General features: G+C 35.3%; 2 protein-coding genes across 17 annotated transcripts in view; one reads left to right on the top strand and one right to left on the bottom strand.

Moving 5' to 3' along the window:
* Positions 1-8,175, top strand: part of FAM13B (family with sequence similarity 13 member B) — a 98,218-nt gene extending 90,043 nt beyond the window's left edge. For 11 of the 15 annotated variants that reach the window (XM_061423591.1, XM_061423586.1, XM_061423582.1 and 8 more), the window contains 5 exons: positions 225-320; positions 2,411-2,494; positions 2,590-2,753; positions 3,315-3,416; positions 5,810-8,175. In XM_061423591.1, the coding sequence (XP_061279575.1) occupies positions 225-320; positions 2,411-2,494; positions 2,590-2,753; positions 3,315-3,416; positions 5,810-5,933 (570 nt within the window). In that variant the 3' untranslated portion in view covers positions 5,934-8,175. The remainder of the gene's footprint in view (positions 1-224; positions 321-2,410; positions 2,495-2,589; positions 2,754-3,314; positions 3,417-5,809) is intronic. The other 4 variants (XM_061423596.1, XM_061423593.1, XM_061423589.1 and 1 more) reach the window with 1 other exon arrangement.
* PKD2L2 (polycystin 2 like 2, transient receptor potential cation channel) overlaps positions 6,172-18,229 on the bottom strand; it is a 45,877-nt gene continuing 33,819 nt past the window's right edge. For both annotated transcript variants that reach the window (XM_061423604.1, XM_061423605.1), the window contains exons 11-15: positions 16,663-16,727; positions 15,984-16,038; positions 9,994-10,106; positions 9,449-9,557; positions 6,172-6,360 (exon numbers count right to left, since the gene is read on the bottom strand). In XM_061423604.1, coding sequence (XP_061279588.1) covers positions 9,461-9,557; positions 9,994-10,106; positions 15,984-16,038; positions 16,663-16,727 — 330 coding nt within the window. In that variant the 3' untranslated portion in view covers positions 6,172-6,360; positions 9,449-9,460. The remainder of the gene's footprint in view (positions 6,361-9,448; positions 9,558-9,993; positions 10,107-15,983; positions 16,039-16,662; positions 16,728-18,229) is intronic.

The following is an 18,229-nucleotide window of genomic DNA, read 5'->3' as shown; positions in this document are numbered from 1 at the left end:
TGTTTCTCTTGATGAAAAGATTTGATTTCCTGTCTTAAAAGAACATGAATCACTTTTGTGGCCCACATCTTCGAGCTGTTTCATAGAGCATTGTTCCTACATTTGGATGATTACCTGCCTATTTAAAATAACTTTTTAAAAATTGGAGGGAAAGTCATATTGCCTAATATTTTAGAAATTTTAGATTTCAGATAACTAGGTGATTTCCGTTTTTCTTGCTTCAGGTGACCAGGGAAGAAAGGCATATTGTTAAACCTCTCTATGATAGATACAGACTTGTAAAACAGATGCTGACAAGAGCTAGCATCACTCCTGTCCTTGTAAGTAAAACATGCGAGTATTTATCTAGTTCATTTTACCAAGACCCACTCTTTCCAAAAAAGTCCATACAGTAGTATATTGGAGAAATACACAGCCAAGATAACAAGGATTGTGTATGTAAGGTGAGGTTACTGTTTTAAAATAACAGGAAATTAATAAGTGCCTACTACTATCTCCCAGGCACTCTTACAAGCATTTTAATCTATGATTATGTTATTAAGTCCTGACAAGTTAAGTTACAACAGATAGAGGATGGTAACCTCATTTCACAGGTGATGAAATTGAGACTCAGGAGTGATGTGCCCAAGGTCATCTACTTATAGAATTAAAAACTCAATATTTCAGACCCTTGCCTAATTTCTTTCCATTTAAATTCAAGTCTTTGAAAATACATCACTCTTGTGATGGCCATCAGTTCCCTTAACTGCAGAATAATATAAACCTATTTGTTCATCTTTTTAAATGAAAAAGTCTATTAAAATAATACGTATTCATATATGTGTGCATTTTTTTTTAAAAGAAAATTCTTAATAACTTAGTGCATAGTGAGTGCTATCTCCAAGTTAACCATTAGATGGTAGGGCTCTAGCTGTGTCTCAGGCTCAAATAGAAGACAGCATGTAGCCCATTCTGCATCAGTGAATTCATTCTTCGGAGCTTATAGTTTATGTAAACTTGCTGGCCATTTTTATGTTGATGGCCTCTTGAATAGCGGTTCCCTTTAGGCTTTTATATTTAACCCTTACAGAAACATTCTTTTTTAAACTGGCCATTTTTTTAGTTGGCTGTCACTCAACAGAACTTTATTTAGATATAAGCAGTTTTCTTTCAACAGTGAATCATGTATAGTGTATACTCTTTTTCACACATAGCTAGTTTATTTAATACTGGTTTTATCTTTTGATTACAAAGTGTTTCTGTGTGTCTCTGATGTTTTCATAATTCCCTAATAGTATAAGTAGTCTTTGAATTTATTTATGAAAATCACCTTAGAATTCCACAGGTTTGTCTTTAAAAACTGAGTCTATAGGAAGCATTTCTAGATCTTATGGACTCCTAAATTTGACTATCATAAAGAGAAATTTGGAGTCTAAAAGTTAAGCCAAGAGAATAGGAGAGAATCGTTTTTCCAACAAATGGTGCTGGCAGTTCCTCAAAAGTTTAAACATTGAGTTACTGTATAACATAGCAGTTCTCTTCCTTGGATATACCCAGGAGAATTGAAAACATTTGTCCACATAAAAATTTGTAGGCATGTCTTAAAAGTAGCATTATTCATAATAGCTAAAGTGTAAAAAACTGTCTAGATGTGCAGCCAACTGATAGATAAACATGATGAGGTATGTCTGTATGGTGGAATATTATTTGCTATGCAAAGGGATGAAGTACTGGTACACACTATAACATGGATAAATCTTGAAAAACACTTAGGTTAAGTGAAAAAAGCTGGACACAAAGGCCACTTAGTATTTGATTCCGTTTGTATGAAATATCTAGAATAGACCAGCCCACTGAGACAGAAAATAGATTGTTGTTTGCCATGGGCTAGGGAGAGAGGGCCAATGAATACAGTTTCCTTTTAAGGTGATGAAATGTTCTAGAAACAGATAGTGGTGATGGTTGTACAACTTTGTGAATATACCAAACACCACTAAATTGTATACTGTAAAAGTGAATTTTATGGTATATGAATTACATCTTAATGAACTGTTAATTTTTTAAAAAGAAATATAAAGGGGTCCTCAGACCAAGAAAATTGACCACTTTGTTAAAAAGAAAAAATGTTCCCAATTAAATTATCAGTGACACTTCTTTAGTTAGAATTTTAAAAGCATTTATTGAATGAGCTCTTTAAAATTACCTAGACATAAATTATCATTTATCACTCTTATGCATGCATAACAAGTAAAAAGCAAAAATATAGTTAGAAATTCCTACAAACTTTTAAAGCATATGGTTAGGATTTTGAAAATAAAGTTTAAGATCTGTTAAAATAAAGTTTAAGATCTGTTATACTTTATCTGTAATAGCAAAGTGAATCTTCCTTGAATAATAAAAATGTGACCCATTTGTATGTTTATTGTCACAGGGATCTCCATCCACCAAGCGAAGAGGTCAGATGTTACAGCCGATCATAGAGGGAGAAACTGCACATTTTTTTGAGGAAATCAAGGTAGTCCTTAAGAGAAATAATTCTGTGATCTTCTTCCTAAAGGAAAAGTTGAAACCATGGCATATTTGATTCTCTGTTTGCATATATATATTTAGGAAGAAGAAGAAGATGGTGTTTGTCTGTCCTCTGAGTTAAATGATATCTTGAAAACTGCTGTACAGGCACAGTCATCATTGGAAAACTCAGAATCTGATGTTGAAGAAAATCAGGAAAAACTGGCTCTAGATCTCCGATTGTCAAGTACTCGAGCAGCTTCTATGTATGTATCCTGGTTTGTGATTTTAGTCTATTTATGTAAGAAATACTCAAAAATTTAGATGCAAAGAAATTTCAGTGTTAAATAATTGAATACTTGGAGAGAATGAATGCAGTGCTCAAGAAATAAAATGATTTTAGAAAGTGTGCTTTACAAAATGTGTTGTCATTCACATTTTCTGAATTGAAAATTAGTGTGTGATAAAAATTAGAAGAAACTAAAGTCCTGCATTTGCTGTATGACAAAGTGCTGGAACCAGCTGAGAGTTATCGGTTCATTTATGCTCTGTCAGCTTCTTTACCTGATGCGGCCTTGGATTCTAATTCTTAGCCCTGGCATTACTTTAGGATCGTGTGGGAAGTTGTTTTGTGTTTGTTTTAAGTACTTATGCTGAGCCCTACAAGCAGCTATTCTGATTTAATTGTTCTAAGGTGAATCTTAGACATTGGTTATTCCAGAAGCCCACCAGCTGAGTTGATTTTGCAGCCAGGGTTAGAAACACTGTTAAGAACATGGTGAATTTAAAGTACCCTTTCAGATGTTTTCTTCCTGTTCGAATTTTAGGCCGGAATTGCTGGAACAACTTTGGAAAGCCAGAGCTGAAAAAAAGAAACTACGTAAAACATTACGGGACTTTGAAGAAGCATTTTATCAACAAAATGGAAGGTTTGTTTGAGCATCACAAAATTTAATCCTCTTTCGTCTTAAGTCACATGTCCTGCCCATATGTTGAAATAAATAGATAAGAATAGAAATAAATTGTGCATATAAGGATGCTAGCATTGAAAATAAAAGTAAAAAACCTTCCTTTATTCCTTGCGGCCCTGCTGTTAATGGCAGAAAAAGCTAGAGCTGGAATAAACAACATCTGACAAAATAAATCAGTATTGTCCTAGAGAGGTGTAGTTGAGTGGCAGTTATTTTAGGTTTCTTAATTCAGTATCCACCCTTTTGGATGGAGAAGGCAATGGCACCCCACTCCAGTACTCTTGCCTGGAAAATCCCATGGACGGAGGAGCCTGGTGGGCTGCAGTCCATGGGGTCCCTAAGAGTTGGACACGACTGAGCGACTTCCCTTTCACTTTTCACTTTCATGCATTGGAGAAGGAAATGGCAACCCACTCCAGTGTTCTTGCCTGGAGAATCCCAGGGACGGGGGAGCCTGGTGGCCTTTCATCTATGGGGTCGCATAGAGTCAGACACGACTGAAGCGACTTAGCAGCTTACCCTTTTGGAAGTGTTTGTGAATGAGATCTCCTTTTAGAAAGGGTCCCAAATATGTGTGTTGTTCTCAATTAGTTTGGATTCTTCTATTGAGACCATGGCTGCTTAGGTTGTGTGTTGTCTCTTTCTAGGACACATACTTCCAAGGTGTGTATTACTGTGGCAGTCTTGTGGCTCCTGTAATACAGTACGGCCAGTGCCTTTATCTAACTGGGTAATGCACAGTTGACCCAGTGGGACTTTTTTAAAAGTAAGGGAAATACATTCTAATTCAGATTATGGCCAGAAGTGACAATTAATTTATCTCAGGGCTCAGAAGAGACAATTTATCTCAGGGCTCAGAAGAGTTTTTCCATGTTACCAGATGATCTTACCAAGCCATTAACTCTGTAGTAGTTCTCCCGCATCAGTTTTATGTCTGTTTTAGTTACACCATGATTAACTGTGGTCCAGAAATATTAAATGGAATGTTCTAGAAATGAACAGTTCGTAAAGTGTAAATCATGTACTGTTTTGAGTAGTGTGATGAAATCTTGTGCTGGCCCACCCAAGACGTGAATCATCCTTTTGATCAGCATATCCTGCCCCTTAGTCACTCAGTATCCATTTCGTTTATCAGATTAGCCATCACAGTATCTCAGTTCTTGTATTCAATTAATCCTTATTTAACTTAATGTGTCCTAAAGCACAAAAGTAGATGTGTTAGCAATTCGGATATGCCAAAGAGAAGCCATAGAGTACTTCAAGTGAAAAGAGGGAAAGAAAAGTGAAAAGAGGGGTGAAGATACGGAAAGAAAAAGAAAATTCTTAACTCAATCAGTCAAGGAAAAAAAAAAATCATATGCTGAGGTTGCTAAGAACTATAGTAAGAACATCTATCCATGAAATTGTGAAGAAGGAAAAATAAATTCGTACTAATTTTGCTATCATACCTCAGACTGTAAAAGTTATGGCCCAATGCATGATAAATGTTTAGTTATTAATAATATGAAAAAGGCATTAAATTTGTACAGTAAGATGTTTGAGAGAGACCACATTCGCGTAACTTTTATTAGAGTGTATTGTTATAGTTATTCTGTTTTATTATTAGTTATTGTTAATCTCTTACTGTGTCTTAATTTATAAATTAAAATTTATTATAGGTATGAATGTAAAGTATATATAGGATTTGGTTTCAGGCATCCACGGGGGTCTTGGAATGTATCCCCATGAATAAGAGGAAACTACCATATTAGAGAGTCTTCTTTGTAGGGTGGCATATATGGTTAAAAAAAAATCTCAAGTGCATTTTCCAAGTGCTTTCTAATTCTTTGTCTTATTGGGAAAAAAACCTTTGCTTATAATTAGTATAATTCAATGTTTTACCTGATTATTAAACTGAATTGCATTGGATCCCTAATATAAAGTGAGAAAGACGACTTTTTTGCTACCAGTAAGATGTTTTACATCTTAATTCACTGAAGCCAGAAACGACTCACTGTAATTCTCTAGAACTTATAATACACTTACAGACCTGACAGAGTCTAGCAATGCATGTCTTATTAAAATATTTGATTATGTTATAACCTCCAATTATCATTGATACTGATAATATCCATTAATGTATCAACACATTATATCCAAACACATTAATGGATATTATCAGTATCAATGATCAGAATTCGAAGTGTTTTAGGACTATTCTGTTGGGTTGAAGGGAAATAGTCCAATAATCTTTACTTCTTGCAGAGCAGTTTTTTATTTGAGCTTATATTGGGTAATATTCTGCCTCACATTATGACAGCTTGTGGGATTTTATTTTCCAGATGATCTCTAAGTTTTATTTTCTCCCCTAGGAATGCCCAGAAAGAGGATCGTGTTCCAGTGCTTGAGGAGTACAGGGAGTACAAGAAAATTAAAGCCAAGCTTAGGCTTCTTGAAGTTCTTATCAGCAAACAAGATTCTTCAAAATCCATATAAAATATGGTCCTTGAAAACATCATAAAATCAGTTGTATTCCCTGAAGCTATCATCGTGTGTACTTGGCTGGTTCTTAAGTTCATTCTGTCAGGCACTCAAGAGAGTTTCATTTTATACTTGCTGGTGGTGCCACTAGAGAAATGATGGGAGGGTAAGTAGACCTTATCTAGGGAGTGCGATGTTCCATATTAACCACAGACTGTCCTCTCTACCTTTAGCAAACATCCACTTTTCTTCATTGTTTTGTACTGCAGATACATCGTGTTATTAAAAGACTAATATTTTATCTTTTCAACTTTAAGAACTTTGAAGATAGAAGCTTTTTGTTATTACCAACTTTATTATTTTGTTTCTCATTACTCAAGAAAATTGAGAGGAAAATCTTCACATTGAATTCTTCTTCGGTTGCCTTTTTCTTACAGAATGACTGAAAATTTGAAAGAAAAGCCTATAAATGTGCACATATGCAACTATGTTCTATGTTTTCTTAAAAAACCAAAATCAACTGAAATTTCAAGTCCTACAATGGAACATATTTCTGTTAAATGCCCAAAGTGACGCTTTCTCATCCATAGTATGTTAGCAAAATTTTGCAGTTCAGTGGTCACACAGCTCCTGGATGAAGATAACAATGGCTAGACCAAAAAGTGACCTTGCTTATTAGTGTAGTGAAAATACACACCACACATCACACACAGAACTGAATTATATCACATGCTGCCTTTGGGACTTAAGTTACTCTTTGTTTCCTCAGTTGCAGTTTATCAGTTGGTGATGATGTGATTTGTCTGGATTAGATCCTTCATTTTTTTCCCCCTACCCACCTCCAGATAATGTGAGAAAATAGCCTTGTCAGCATGTAGGAACTGATGGTGCTCAGATTTGTGTGTTCAATCAAATGGGCTTAAATTGGCAAAAGAATCATTATGCCTGAAGTGACTCTCTTCTTAACAAGGGCTATACCACTGCATTTTTTCTTGTACCTTTGTGGGGAGGGTTGCATCTTTTTTTTTTTAAATTAGCAAAATCCATAAAGAAAACATCCTCTAAAGGGATTTGCTCAGTCACATGCTATTTAAAGCACCTGGCTATGTGATTATTGTGGTATGCCCCTTGTCATACACTCTAAGCATATCTTTTTTTCTTTGGGTTTGCATGGCTTTTCTTCAGGTTCTTTCCTGATATAATTCTCTAATTAATTTCACAGAACAGTGACTTTATTTGTGCTAACAATGTAATAGTCATTAACAGCATATTCTGATCAGGCTTGATCTAAGTGTTAATTTTTTTCCTGGTGCTTTTTTGGATTGATGTGTGTCTCACTTTGTGCCCATGTTTTGCATGCAATGACTCATGCATGGTTTTCTTAACTAGCTAATATTCATAATTTGTTTCATACAAACACAGACTTTTGCAACATCCTTTAATAAGGTGAGGGAAGCATGAACCTCAGACTCCTGGCACTATTACATAGCACATGAAGTAGCTTGATAATAAGTAGCATTTCTAGTACTTCACATTTCACCTGTGTGTGCAATGCCTTTTTTGGGGGGAGGGAATGTTCCTTGGTAGTGAACACGTTGGGGAATAAAGCACTAAATCCAGCCCTTTTCATGTGGTTTCCTTTTGATACAGCTTGGTTATTCATAATGTACACCTAGAATCGTGAAATTGAAAATACCAAAAGATGTTATCACTTTGATTTTGAATTCATCATGCAGTGTGCATTTAGTTAATGTCTTTTAGTCTCCACACAGGAGTATATCCAAACATCTTATTTAATGTGCACTGTGTATTGTTTTATATGAATGTTTTATTTTATATACCACATGCAAAAATGTCCATATGCACTATTTAAATGTTTTAAATAATATATTCCTTCTTTATAATGCTAAATCTATATTAGTACCATATTTTTATAAGTCATTGGCCTGACTGGTTTCATTTTAGAATTAACAGCTGCTTCATGATGTTGGTTATTCACTGTTAGTGTTTGGCTGTGAGTAGAATAGATAAAAAGTAGCATAGCAGCACGCATGCTATGTGACAGTACTGTGTGTCATAGTTCAGCAGTAAGTGGTAGAATTAGGCGGTTTGTGATAATTTTACTTTGGTACAAGTAAAAGCTGTATATCTATATACAAATAATATATAGATATATATGACTGTAAGTATCATTGCATTGCTGTGTCTGGCACCTCATTGTATAGACTTTTGTAATAAAAGAACTTTAATGTTCTAAGTCTCTGTAAATGTTTTTTGTTTTTTTCACTAGATGTTAAAAAAGAAAAAAATAGAAACCTCAGGTATTCCTTGCCTTAATGTTCTTAGGCTCTGTTTGAATGACCCCAACCAGAAACCATGTGGAGAGACTGCAGGGTTACTAAACCACGTGACTGACTATAGCTCTAGGGAGTGGTAAGACAAAGAAGAGCCATGTTGTTGATTCTCTTTGGAAATCTAGGGAGAAGATGCAGAGAGAATAGTCTTCATTTCTTGTTGCAGTCAGTTATCTTATTAAGAAAATTTGAAATACAGTGTTTAAGAGAAGAGCTTGGTTTGAGGAAGGTGAGTATATTTAATTCCTTGGAGTTTCACAGTCCAGGGACTATTGAGCACAACGTGGGAGTCTATGGTCAAACAATGTTGCTTAGGTTAAGAGAACATGTGGCTCTTCTAGGAGGGCTTAGGTAACCTCTATTAGAAAAGTTTCCTTGCAGTTTCCCAATGCCAGCCGTTCACAATTTCCCAACCATCCAAACAGTGCTTTTGCAGCACCTTTATTTATACTTTCCAAACATAACTTGCATTTTTATAACCCTAAAGCTCCTGCTTTGCTCTTTTCTTTTTCAAGGATATTTTGCTTTATAAAGTAATTGAGGAAGCACTTTTGAGAAATTTCAAATGTGTTACTTTAGACTGTCTAGATGAATTTGTCATTTGAAGATATTAGTGAAATTTCTGTAGGTGGTTGGGATGTTTGTTCTGCACTTTGCCTTTTTCCAGGAGACTTCCAGCTAGGAAGAATGGAGGTGAGATTATTTTACCTGGGGTCTTATATATTGGTTTTCTAGGATTCTAAACGTTTATTGGCCCATGAAGTTAGAACATGGTGTGTGATGAGAATACCAGCAGTTCTTATACTCTGTGTAACACTGTGAAAAGTGTCTTTACTTACTAAACCATTTACTTAGAGACCTGCCCCAAGAACTAAAAGCAATATTATTTTATACTTTGCATTTTCATTCCTAGAATTTAATAATAAATCTCATTATAAAAGTCTTTACCTGTACCTGTGTGTATGTATTGTGGAGGCATATTGTAATGTGCATAGATTGTATATTGTGTCCCATTCCTAGAAATAATTTGATGATTATCATTGACCCTGATGATAGTTTGATGGTGGCTGGTTTTGTGCTTTTAAAATGTATCCGAAATGGGGACAAATTTAGGAACTAACTCAGTTCAGGAATAAATTGTTAGAAATGCGCCATGATTGTACCACAGATTCTCACCTCCACTTTTTTTCAGTATTGTAGAGCTGAAACCTTCCTCATCACTCGGTTTAGTTTTAAACTGACATAGTGTAATTCTTTCTCCAGCTCCACAGCATATAAAAAGAGGCTAGAGGATAATTTAGAAGGAGATAGAGAATGAGTCAGTAACATTTTTGTACCTAAGGAGACAGTAGGTTATTAGTGCCTATTGTGAAATACTTTGGGAGGATAGTATTTTAAGGTCCCAAAACATGCCTAGTATGGTCAGTTACAGATCTAATATTCTAAAGCTGTGTGGAGCACAGTATTTGCTATGCATGTCAAGTATAAATGGCATTTCCTGTTATTTAGATATGTTAAGGACAAAAGCAGTTGGTCTTCCTCTCACCTTCCATTTAAATAAATGGAGTCTTATGCTTTCTATGTTACTTTAAAATTGGGTAAAACTGGGGAAAAATGTGGCATCTTAATAGAATAAGATTCTGGGTTCAGGAAAATTATGGGATGTCCCCAGTCCTCATATTGTGATATTCCATAGTACCCTGGTTAGAACAAATGCTTACTCTCGGAATTCTTGTTGAGTGACAGTCTGGTAGTCATCTTGAATTTCTGTAGAATAATACTTTTTCTCAAGCCTCTCTTTCCATTTTTTCATCTGCTCTGCACTTTGAATCTCCTGTAAAGTTAGAGGAAAAGCATGTGCTGCAACCTTTATATTTTTCTCTATTTCAGGCCTATGGCACATAAGCATCACAGGGTTGAGAATCTTAAACTTTACTCTCCAGGGCTGTGATTTTTGAGCTGCTCTGGCTTTTTGCCCTGCCTGGTTTTGAGGTTTATGCATAAGCAGAGTCACCAAGAGAACTTGGTGTTAGAACTGGTTAGCAGGGTTAGGGGTTTTTAAAATTATGAATATTGGCTTATTCCCATTCCACTTCCTGGTGAAATATACATCCTTCAAATCCTTCAAAAAACCCATCTCAACCATCAGTTTTCTATGAAGCTTTCCTTGACATTCATAGATAAATAATACATTTCCTCATAGAGCAGCAACTAGGTGGGGGCATTTGCACAAGCTCCTAGGTTCTAGTCACTCCACCTCTTCCCTGTAGGTGATAACTGCTTAGAATTGTTTGTGGATTAATTGGGCGTTCCACAATGGTTCTTGCAGTTCTTTCATGCTCAGAAATGAATTCTGTGATGTAACCCCTCTTTTTGAACTACGTAACATGTTTCTGTTTTTCGGACTGGACCCTAACTGATGACTGGTTGGTAACTGAGAAGGTCTAAAGAAACAGACCCTTGTAGATTGTGTACCTCCACCAAGGGACACAGTTGACTTGAGTTTTAGATCACCACCTGGCTATTTGGGATTCCTCAGGCTATTTGGGATTCCTCAGGCTACTGAATGAGCAGGCAAAGAAGTCACTGAGGTGACTCATCCCAGTTACCAAGGAGAAATTGGTGTTGCTACAAAATGAGCTGAGAGGGCTGTGTTTGGAAGCCAGGGAATTCTTTGAGCAGTGCCTCTTAATACTTCCATGTCTAAAAATAAACTCGTTTAGTTTACACGTTGAGTTCTTAAGGAATTGTGATCCGAGTTGAAAAGATCTTAATGTCATCCAGAGGTGGCCACAGTTACTCTTGGTACTTTGCTTCTCCCCTTCTGGGGAAAAAATAAGAGTGCTTTCATTTGTATATAGGATAGTTCCATCTTATTAGATGGAAACTAGAAATATTGTCATTTTATGGAAGTTCAAGTGTGTACTAAATTGCCAAAGGGGTGAATTGGGCTGACCATTCATCTAATATCTCTCAACTGAAAATTTGCCCTCTTATACTCTTACATATGCTCTTTTATATGCTTTGATGCTGGGTCTCATGCTTTGCAAACCTCATTCCCCAGACTCTCTTGCTACCAGATTTATTAGGTTCTGCCTTATTGGATGATGGCAGGGAGAAGGTTCTTGTTTTCTATCAGCATTGCTTCTGCACGTGATAGTATAGTTATCTCCAGCAGTGTTTGGCTCCAGCCTGCAATGGTCCAGCTTCTTTTGGCTTCCCCAGAATTAGATTCATCACACTCCCTAAGAAGTATCAGGAGCAGTAGAGGTGGGGTGGAGGTGACCCCAGAGGCCTGAGCAACAGCTCCAGGCCCCTTCTTAAGTGTCTTAGGTTCTGATAAACCCACCTTTTGTAACCTTAGCCCTGGGAGTGGTAGTATCCTTCTACAGTTATTATTTGTGAGTTGCTTCAGTGTTTTTTACTGTTTCTGTCTTCCAGTACCTGTGTAACCAATTCTCTGTAATTTTCTCTGTTTGAAATACATAGTATCATTTACATTTTCCTGACTAGGTCCTCACTCATACATGAAGTATGTCATTTGGTAAGGTGTTTTTTGTTTTTAAGGAATGTTTTCAATTTTTCCTTATCTTGGTTTTTAAATGTTTAAAAATTAATCCCTGGGCATTTTTATTTTGTTGCTCTTATAGATTCTTCTATTATTTAATGAACTGATTGATGTTTGCATATATGACATGACGACTGTATTTATGTAAATTATTTTTTCCTACTACCTAATGTTTTTGTCATAATTTTTCAGTTCATTATATACCTGAAAAAGAGAATCATATCTCAAATAGAGGTAGTTTTTACTTTTTCCTTTTCAACTCTTGTACTCCTCGTGTAATTCTCCTGCTTAATTCTTCTGACTGATCCTTCTAATACATCTTTGTCTTGTCCTTGACATGTCCAGTGTTTTCCTGTTAGGTAAGGTGCTAGCTTTGGGGTGAGGTAAATTTGTTTTTATCATGTCAAGTAAGAGTCCGTTGATTCCTGTTTTGTTTTCCCGCTCAAAATTGATGTTGAATCTTATCAAATACCCAGCATCTATGGAAAATAATAATGTGATTTTCCTGTTTTGATTTATAAATAGAATGAATTATGTTACTTAGTTGATTATATAGTTTTAAATCATCTTTACATTCTTAGAATAAATCCTATCTGAGTCATATGGTATTTTGTTGGATTCTGTTTGCTAATACTTATCTAGGATTTTTGCTTTATGATATATGTGATATTTTCTTTTTCTGTTTTGTTTTTTGAAGAATACAACCTTTACCAGTTCTTAGAATCACTATATATTTGCTTTATAAAAATAGTTTAGAAGTTTTCAGTTTTCTCTTCACTCTGGAACAAATCAAATAACTTGAAATTATTTATTCCTTAAAAATTTGGTAAAATTCCCTTGTGAAACCATCTGGGCCTGAATTACTTTATTTATTTATTTATTTTTAAATTTTATTTTATTTTTAAACTTTACAGTATTGTATTAGTTTTGCCAAATATCGAAATGAATCCGCCACAGGTATACATGTGTTACTTTAGAAGTAGTTCTTTGATGACTTTATTTCTTCTATAGAATGGATTTAAAAGTCTCTTTTGGGCTCAGTTTTGATAAATTTTAAATTTATTGAGGTTTTCTCTATGGCCCAAAGTATCTATTTTCATGAGTGGATTTTTGAAAAACCAGGTATATCTTCTGAGAGTACACAGGTTAATACATAACTGTACAGTCACTTTATTCATCACATACGTATCTTTAAATCCTTTCATTTTTTTTTTTCTTGATCTATTCTCTACTTTTAGTGCATTCTTAAGTGTTTTCCATTTTCTTAAGTCTAGTAGTCTTTATGGAAGTTGATGCCATATTATTTGGTGCATAGATAATCATGACTATTAAAGTTGATCTTAGCCTTATAAAGTGCCCTTTGTCTCATTTAGAACTTCTGGTTTAGAATTCTACCTTGACTTATATTACGTTGTATCTGCTGATAATTTTGCTTACCTTTTTACCTTGGCTCATGCTTTTATACTTAACTATTCTAAGTCACTTTGTTTTAGGTATATATTTTAGGCTATAACATAGAATTAGGTGTTGCTCTGTGATTCAATCTGAAAACATTTTCTTTTAAAGTAAATTAAGCTTATTTGTCTTTACTGATACATCAGATATATGTGGTCACAGTTATATTGTTTTAAGGTATATTTAAAGTCTTACCATGTGATATATCTTCAGTTTTGGTACTGCTTCCTTTTAGGAATGTATGTATTTTTGTTTTTGTGGTCATGTATCTTTTCATACATCCTAGGTCATCCCTTTCTTGTTTTGGTTCCCTCCACAAGAACCAAAGAAGTTCAACAAAAATTGGGTTGTAATTTCTTCCTCTTCATTTCTTTCCTCTCTACTTCCCAGATATATTTAATCATATTACCATATTTTGTTGTATCTAAGAGATGGAGTCTATCATAAAACCCATTACACCATTCTATGTGCTATTTAGGAAAAATATTGCCACCAGCTAAAATATGGCACGTTATCAATTATAAGGTACATCTTAATTTCAAAGATATTAAAATATGGAAAAATGTTTTAAAATTAATAAAACAATATTGTATTTACTACTATACTCTTAAATATGTAAAGCTTCTTCTTTTTGGTTATTAACTCTAAATGAGAATTCTTCAGCATTTTAGCTATTACATATGAAATAAGTAGTCAGCTTTTTCTGTGTTGTATCTTCTCCCTTCTTTTTCTAAAATATCTCAATCATCTCTTGTTTTGCTGAAGATGATCCTCACATAGAATCCTCAGGAATACAGTGGTTTTCCCCAAGTTTTTACATTTCAAAACTGTTGGAGCCTTTCTACTTGAAGCACAGCTTTGCTGGATATAAAAAAATCCTGGCTTACATTTTCTTTCCTTGCATGTATTGTAGGTGTTTTGTTGATTTATGGTGCTGAATGATGTGCTAATCTAATTTTCTTAGATTTCTAAGTAAATCTAAGTTTACTTGGATAAGTCTCATGTTCATATTAGGTATTTTTTCCCAGGTACACAGTAGATGTCTTTTAAAAGTTTATGTTGTCTTTTATTTCCGAAATGGCTTGCTGAATGATAGTTTTGTTTTTTAAAAGAATCTCAAACTTACAGAAAAGTTGTAAGAACAACACAAATACTTTTTATCCTTTGAAGTATTTAACGTTGCCAACACAAATGCCTTATTACCTCTGAATACTTGAGTGTGTATTTTCCTCATATAAGGACATTCTTCTTTAGGCAGACAGTATAAGCATCAGAGTCAGAAAATTAATAGTGATGGGTTATTACCATCTAAATCCTCAGTTCCCCATTCAAATTCCCCAGTTGTGCCAGTGATGCCCTTTATAGTAAAAGGATCCAGTCCAGGATTATGCACTGTGTTTACCTGTTTTTTAATCTCAGTCTGGTGTAGATCCTCAGCTCTACCTTGACTTTCATGACCTTGACACTTCTGAAGAAGATAGGCCAGTATTTTCTAGAAATGTCCCTCAGTTTCTTTTATGTAGTGTTTTGTCATGTTATGCATCTCTGAAAATTTTGTAGAAGAGATTGTGTTTTCTCTCAGTGTTCTATCAGGTGGCATGTGATTTTAGTTTAGTTCTGGTACTGTTAATGGTACTGATTCCAGACTTCTCTACCCTAACATTATTCCTTTTCTTTTGGTACTAAGTATTTTGTGGAGAGGTATGGAAATGTACTGTTCTTCCTCAGACTTTTATTCATGTAAATATTTAGATCAGTGTGGACTCATGGAATCCTCTTTTATTCATTACAGTGCTTAAATAGTCCCAGACTTGGCCAGTGGGAGCCCCATCCACATTGACTTTTTGTGTCCTTTTATGAAATCTCCATCATTCTATGTGGAGTATATAGTACAAAGCACCTGTACTTTCCAGTCCTGGAATTAACTGTATTTCCAAGGAGCACTGGTTCCTTTTAGAGGAGCATGGTATTTGGAAACCCAAGGTCTGGACACTTGTGTCATCGCTACTAGGATGTCACTCTAGCTTTCTCAATGTACAGAACTAGAAGATACATTCACATATAGACAGACACTCCTGCGATTCTAATCCAACACAACGTTCATTTTAACCTTCAACCTTTCCATTTGTGCAATTCCATTGTCTGATAATGAGAACCCTCACTTTAGCAGTGTACATACTTATCTCTCAATCTTGCTGTTCTCTTTCTCAGTATATTGGAGAGTGGGAAGCATCCAGAAGTAGAGCAGTGTTCTATTTTTTCACTTGGGTGGTGGTATGTGAAGATTTGCTTGATAATTATTTAGTAAACATATATATGTTGTCATTTGTTGAATAGATACGTTACAACTTTGAAACACAGCAAAAATCATTGAAGTGATTCATCACATTAATGATTATAAGAGAATGATTACATAATTATCTCAATAGAATATACTCATTAAACTCTGTGTGCTAATCCCACAGTGAAGGGTACAGCTATAGGATGAGGGTGTCTGGCAAAGAGCACCGATAAGGGAGAAGGAATATCTGGAATCCAAACAATTTGTCCTAAATAAAAAAGGATCTAGATCCTGGGAAAAATCTGGAGGTAGCAACTACTGCTCTGAAGAAAGCAAATCATTCAGTTCTTAATAAGAACTTTTTCTAATAAAGCTATCACTTCTTTATGAAAAAATTAAAATCTTACTTTTTCATCAAAACCTTCTCTTCTGGCTTTTTCGGCCAAATCTTTGTTTTCCATACTGAGAATATGAAATAAAAAACACAGGCATATGATAGTAAAAAGGAAAATGACAGTATAAAATACTACCAGATCTATATTAAGGATGAATTACATTTCTCTTCTTTCTGATAACACTAATTATTTAGACAGTGTTGTCATTAATAAGTTCTCTAAAGTATCATATCTCTAGCTGTAAAAACATGTTTATATTATGTCCCACTTCCAGAGATCTGTATTTGGGAAGCATTTTGACACCAAAATGATGCAATAAATGTAAGTATATTCTTATATATTTTGTGTAAAAATTTCTTTACTTCAGTAGCTAAAAACATGTGTTAATGTGCATGTACTAAAATAATTTCTTACCTTTTTAAGAGGAACATTACTTTCCTATTAAAGGTGTTAAATCATGTTGCTATCTGTTAAAGCTTTCTCTGAGTGGCATGGCATGCCTTATATTCATTTTAAATTAGTTTAGAGTTTCATGACACTCAGAAATTATGAGGTGCTACTGATGTCTTAACAACTTATTTAGAATCAGCACATCAAATGGTGGTTGATAATCAAAACCTTACTCTCACTGAAAGTTTCTAATATAGAGCTTTAAAGTGGTAAGTTAAAAATTGAAGAAAAGTCATCTTACCGTTTCTTGTCTTCATCTGTTTCAGGTTTTTTTAGTTTGAGTTTTTCAAGAGCATTGTTGTAACTCTGGGCATAATTTAAAATAGTTTAAAAGTTCATAAGAAATATATTCTGTAGTTTTAATTTTTGTCTAAGGTAAAGGAGAGAGGGAATGCTTGCCTTTAGGGGCTTGCTGCCCTAAGAAATGTAGAGGCAAAGACTATGGTTCTCCTTCTTTCACCTTGTCACTACTTACAGTTTCTGCCTCTGGTGAAAAAGTTGGCATCACACTTGAATTTTGGGGAAAATCTTTTAAAAATATTATGGTTTCTTGCATTGATGATATTAATACTTTAGTGCACATAACCAACATCATAATCAAGAGATAAAAGATAAAAACCCCACAGTTAAGCTCACTGAAATGAAGTGAAGTGAAAGTCTCTCAATCATGTTTGACTCTTTGCCACCCCATGGACTATAGTCCATGGAATTCTCTAGGCCAGAATACTGGAGTGGATAGCCTTTCCCTTCTCCAGGGGATCTTCCCAACCCAGGGATTGAATCCAGGTCTCCCGCATTGCAGGTGGATTCTTTACCAGCTGAGCCACATGGGAATCTCATTGGGGAACATATTAATAGATTACTTTCACAGATAAGTTCTTGGACAGAGTTCTTAAGCGCCCCTGAACCCCACAGCTAATAGGACATTTTGAATGTGAAATGCTATGGTTAGAGCTGAGGATGTGCAGAGATAGAATGGTATACACATGACTCTGCTACAATTCATAATACATGTTGAGAGGAAAAGGAAGATTCCTCTCTGACAGGGAGAATAGAATGTCAGTGAGAGAGCAGAGGGAATATTCCTGCAATGTCAGGGAATGACATGAGCAGAGGCCCAGAGGACACAATGAGAGCAAGCATGTGCTCAAAATATTAGCTGGCGCATGCAGTGCTGTAAATGGAAGCATAGAAAGTAAAAATTGTATACTTAATGAATAAAGATACATTGACACTTTGAGACTAGAGAAGTCCCTTGAATGTTTGAATAAAGAATTTGAACTTAATTTTGACAAGCCCAGGGAAACTTTGAAGAATTTTGAGCAGAGAAGTGATATGATCCAAACTGGGCTGGCAAGGAAAGAGGCTAGAACAGATAAGAAGATATTTCCATACAGAAAATAGCGCTTTGCATTTAGTGATCAATAGCTTTTTGATATACTTGAACTCTGAAATACTTTCTGGTCACATTTTTAAAGCCAGAGAACATTCCTCCTGGTAGTGAAACAGTACAAATACGAGTAACACTGCTGCTGCTGCGTCGCTTTAGTCGTGTCCGACTCTGTGCGACCCCATAGACGGCAGCCCACCAGGCTTCCCGTCCCTGGGATTCTCCAGGCAAGAACACTGGAGTGGGTTGCCATTTCCTTCTCCAATGCATGAAAGTGAAAAGTGAAAGTGAAGTTGCTCAGTCGTGTCCAACTCCAGCGACCCCATGGACTGCAGCCTACCAGGCTCCTCCGTCCATGGGATTTTCTAGGCAAAAGTACTGGAGTGGGGTGCCATTGCCTTCCAAAGCAAAAACCCCA

The sequence above is a fragment of the Bos javanicus genome, chromosome 7, assembly GCF_032452875.1.
Source record: "Bos javanicus breed banteng chromosome 7, ARS-OSU_banteng_1.0, whole genome shotgun sequence".
Classification (NCBI taxonomy): domain Eukaryota; kingdom Metazoa; phylum Chordata; class Mammalia; order Artiodactyla; family Bovidae; genus Bos; species Bos javanicus.
The sequence above is the reverse complement of the archived record's forward strand: the minus strand, read 5'-3'. Positions and strand labels throughout refer to the sequence as shown.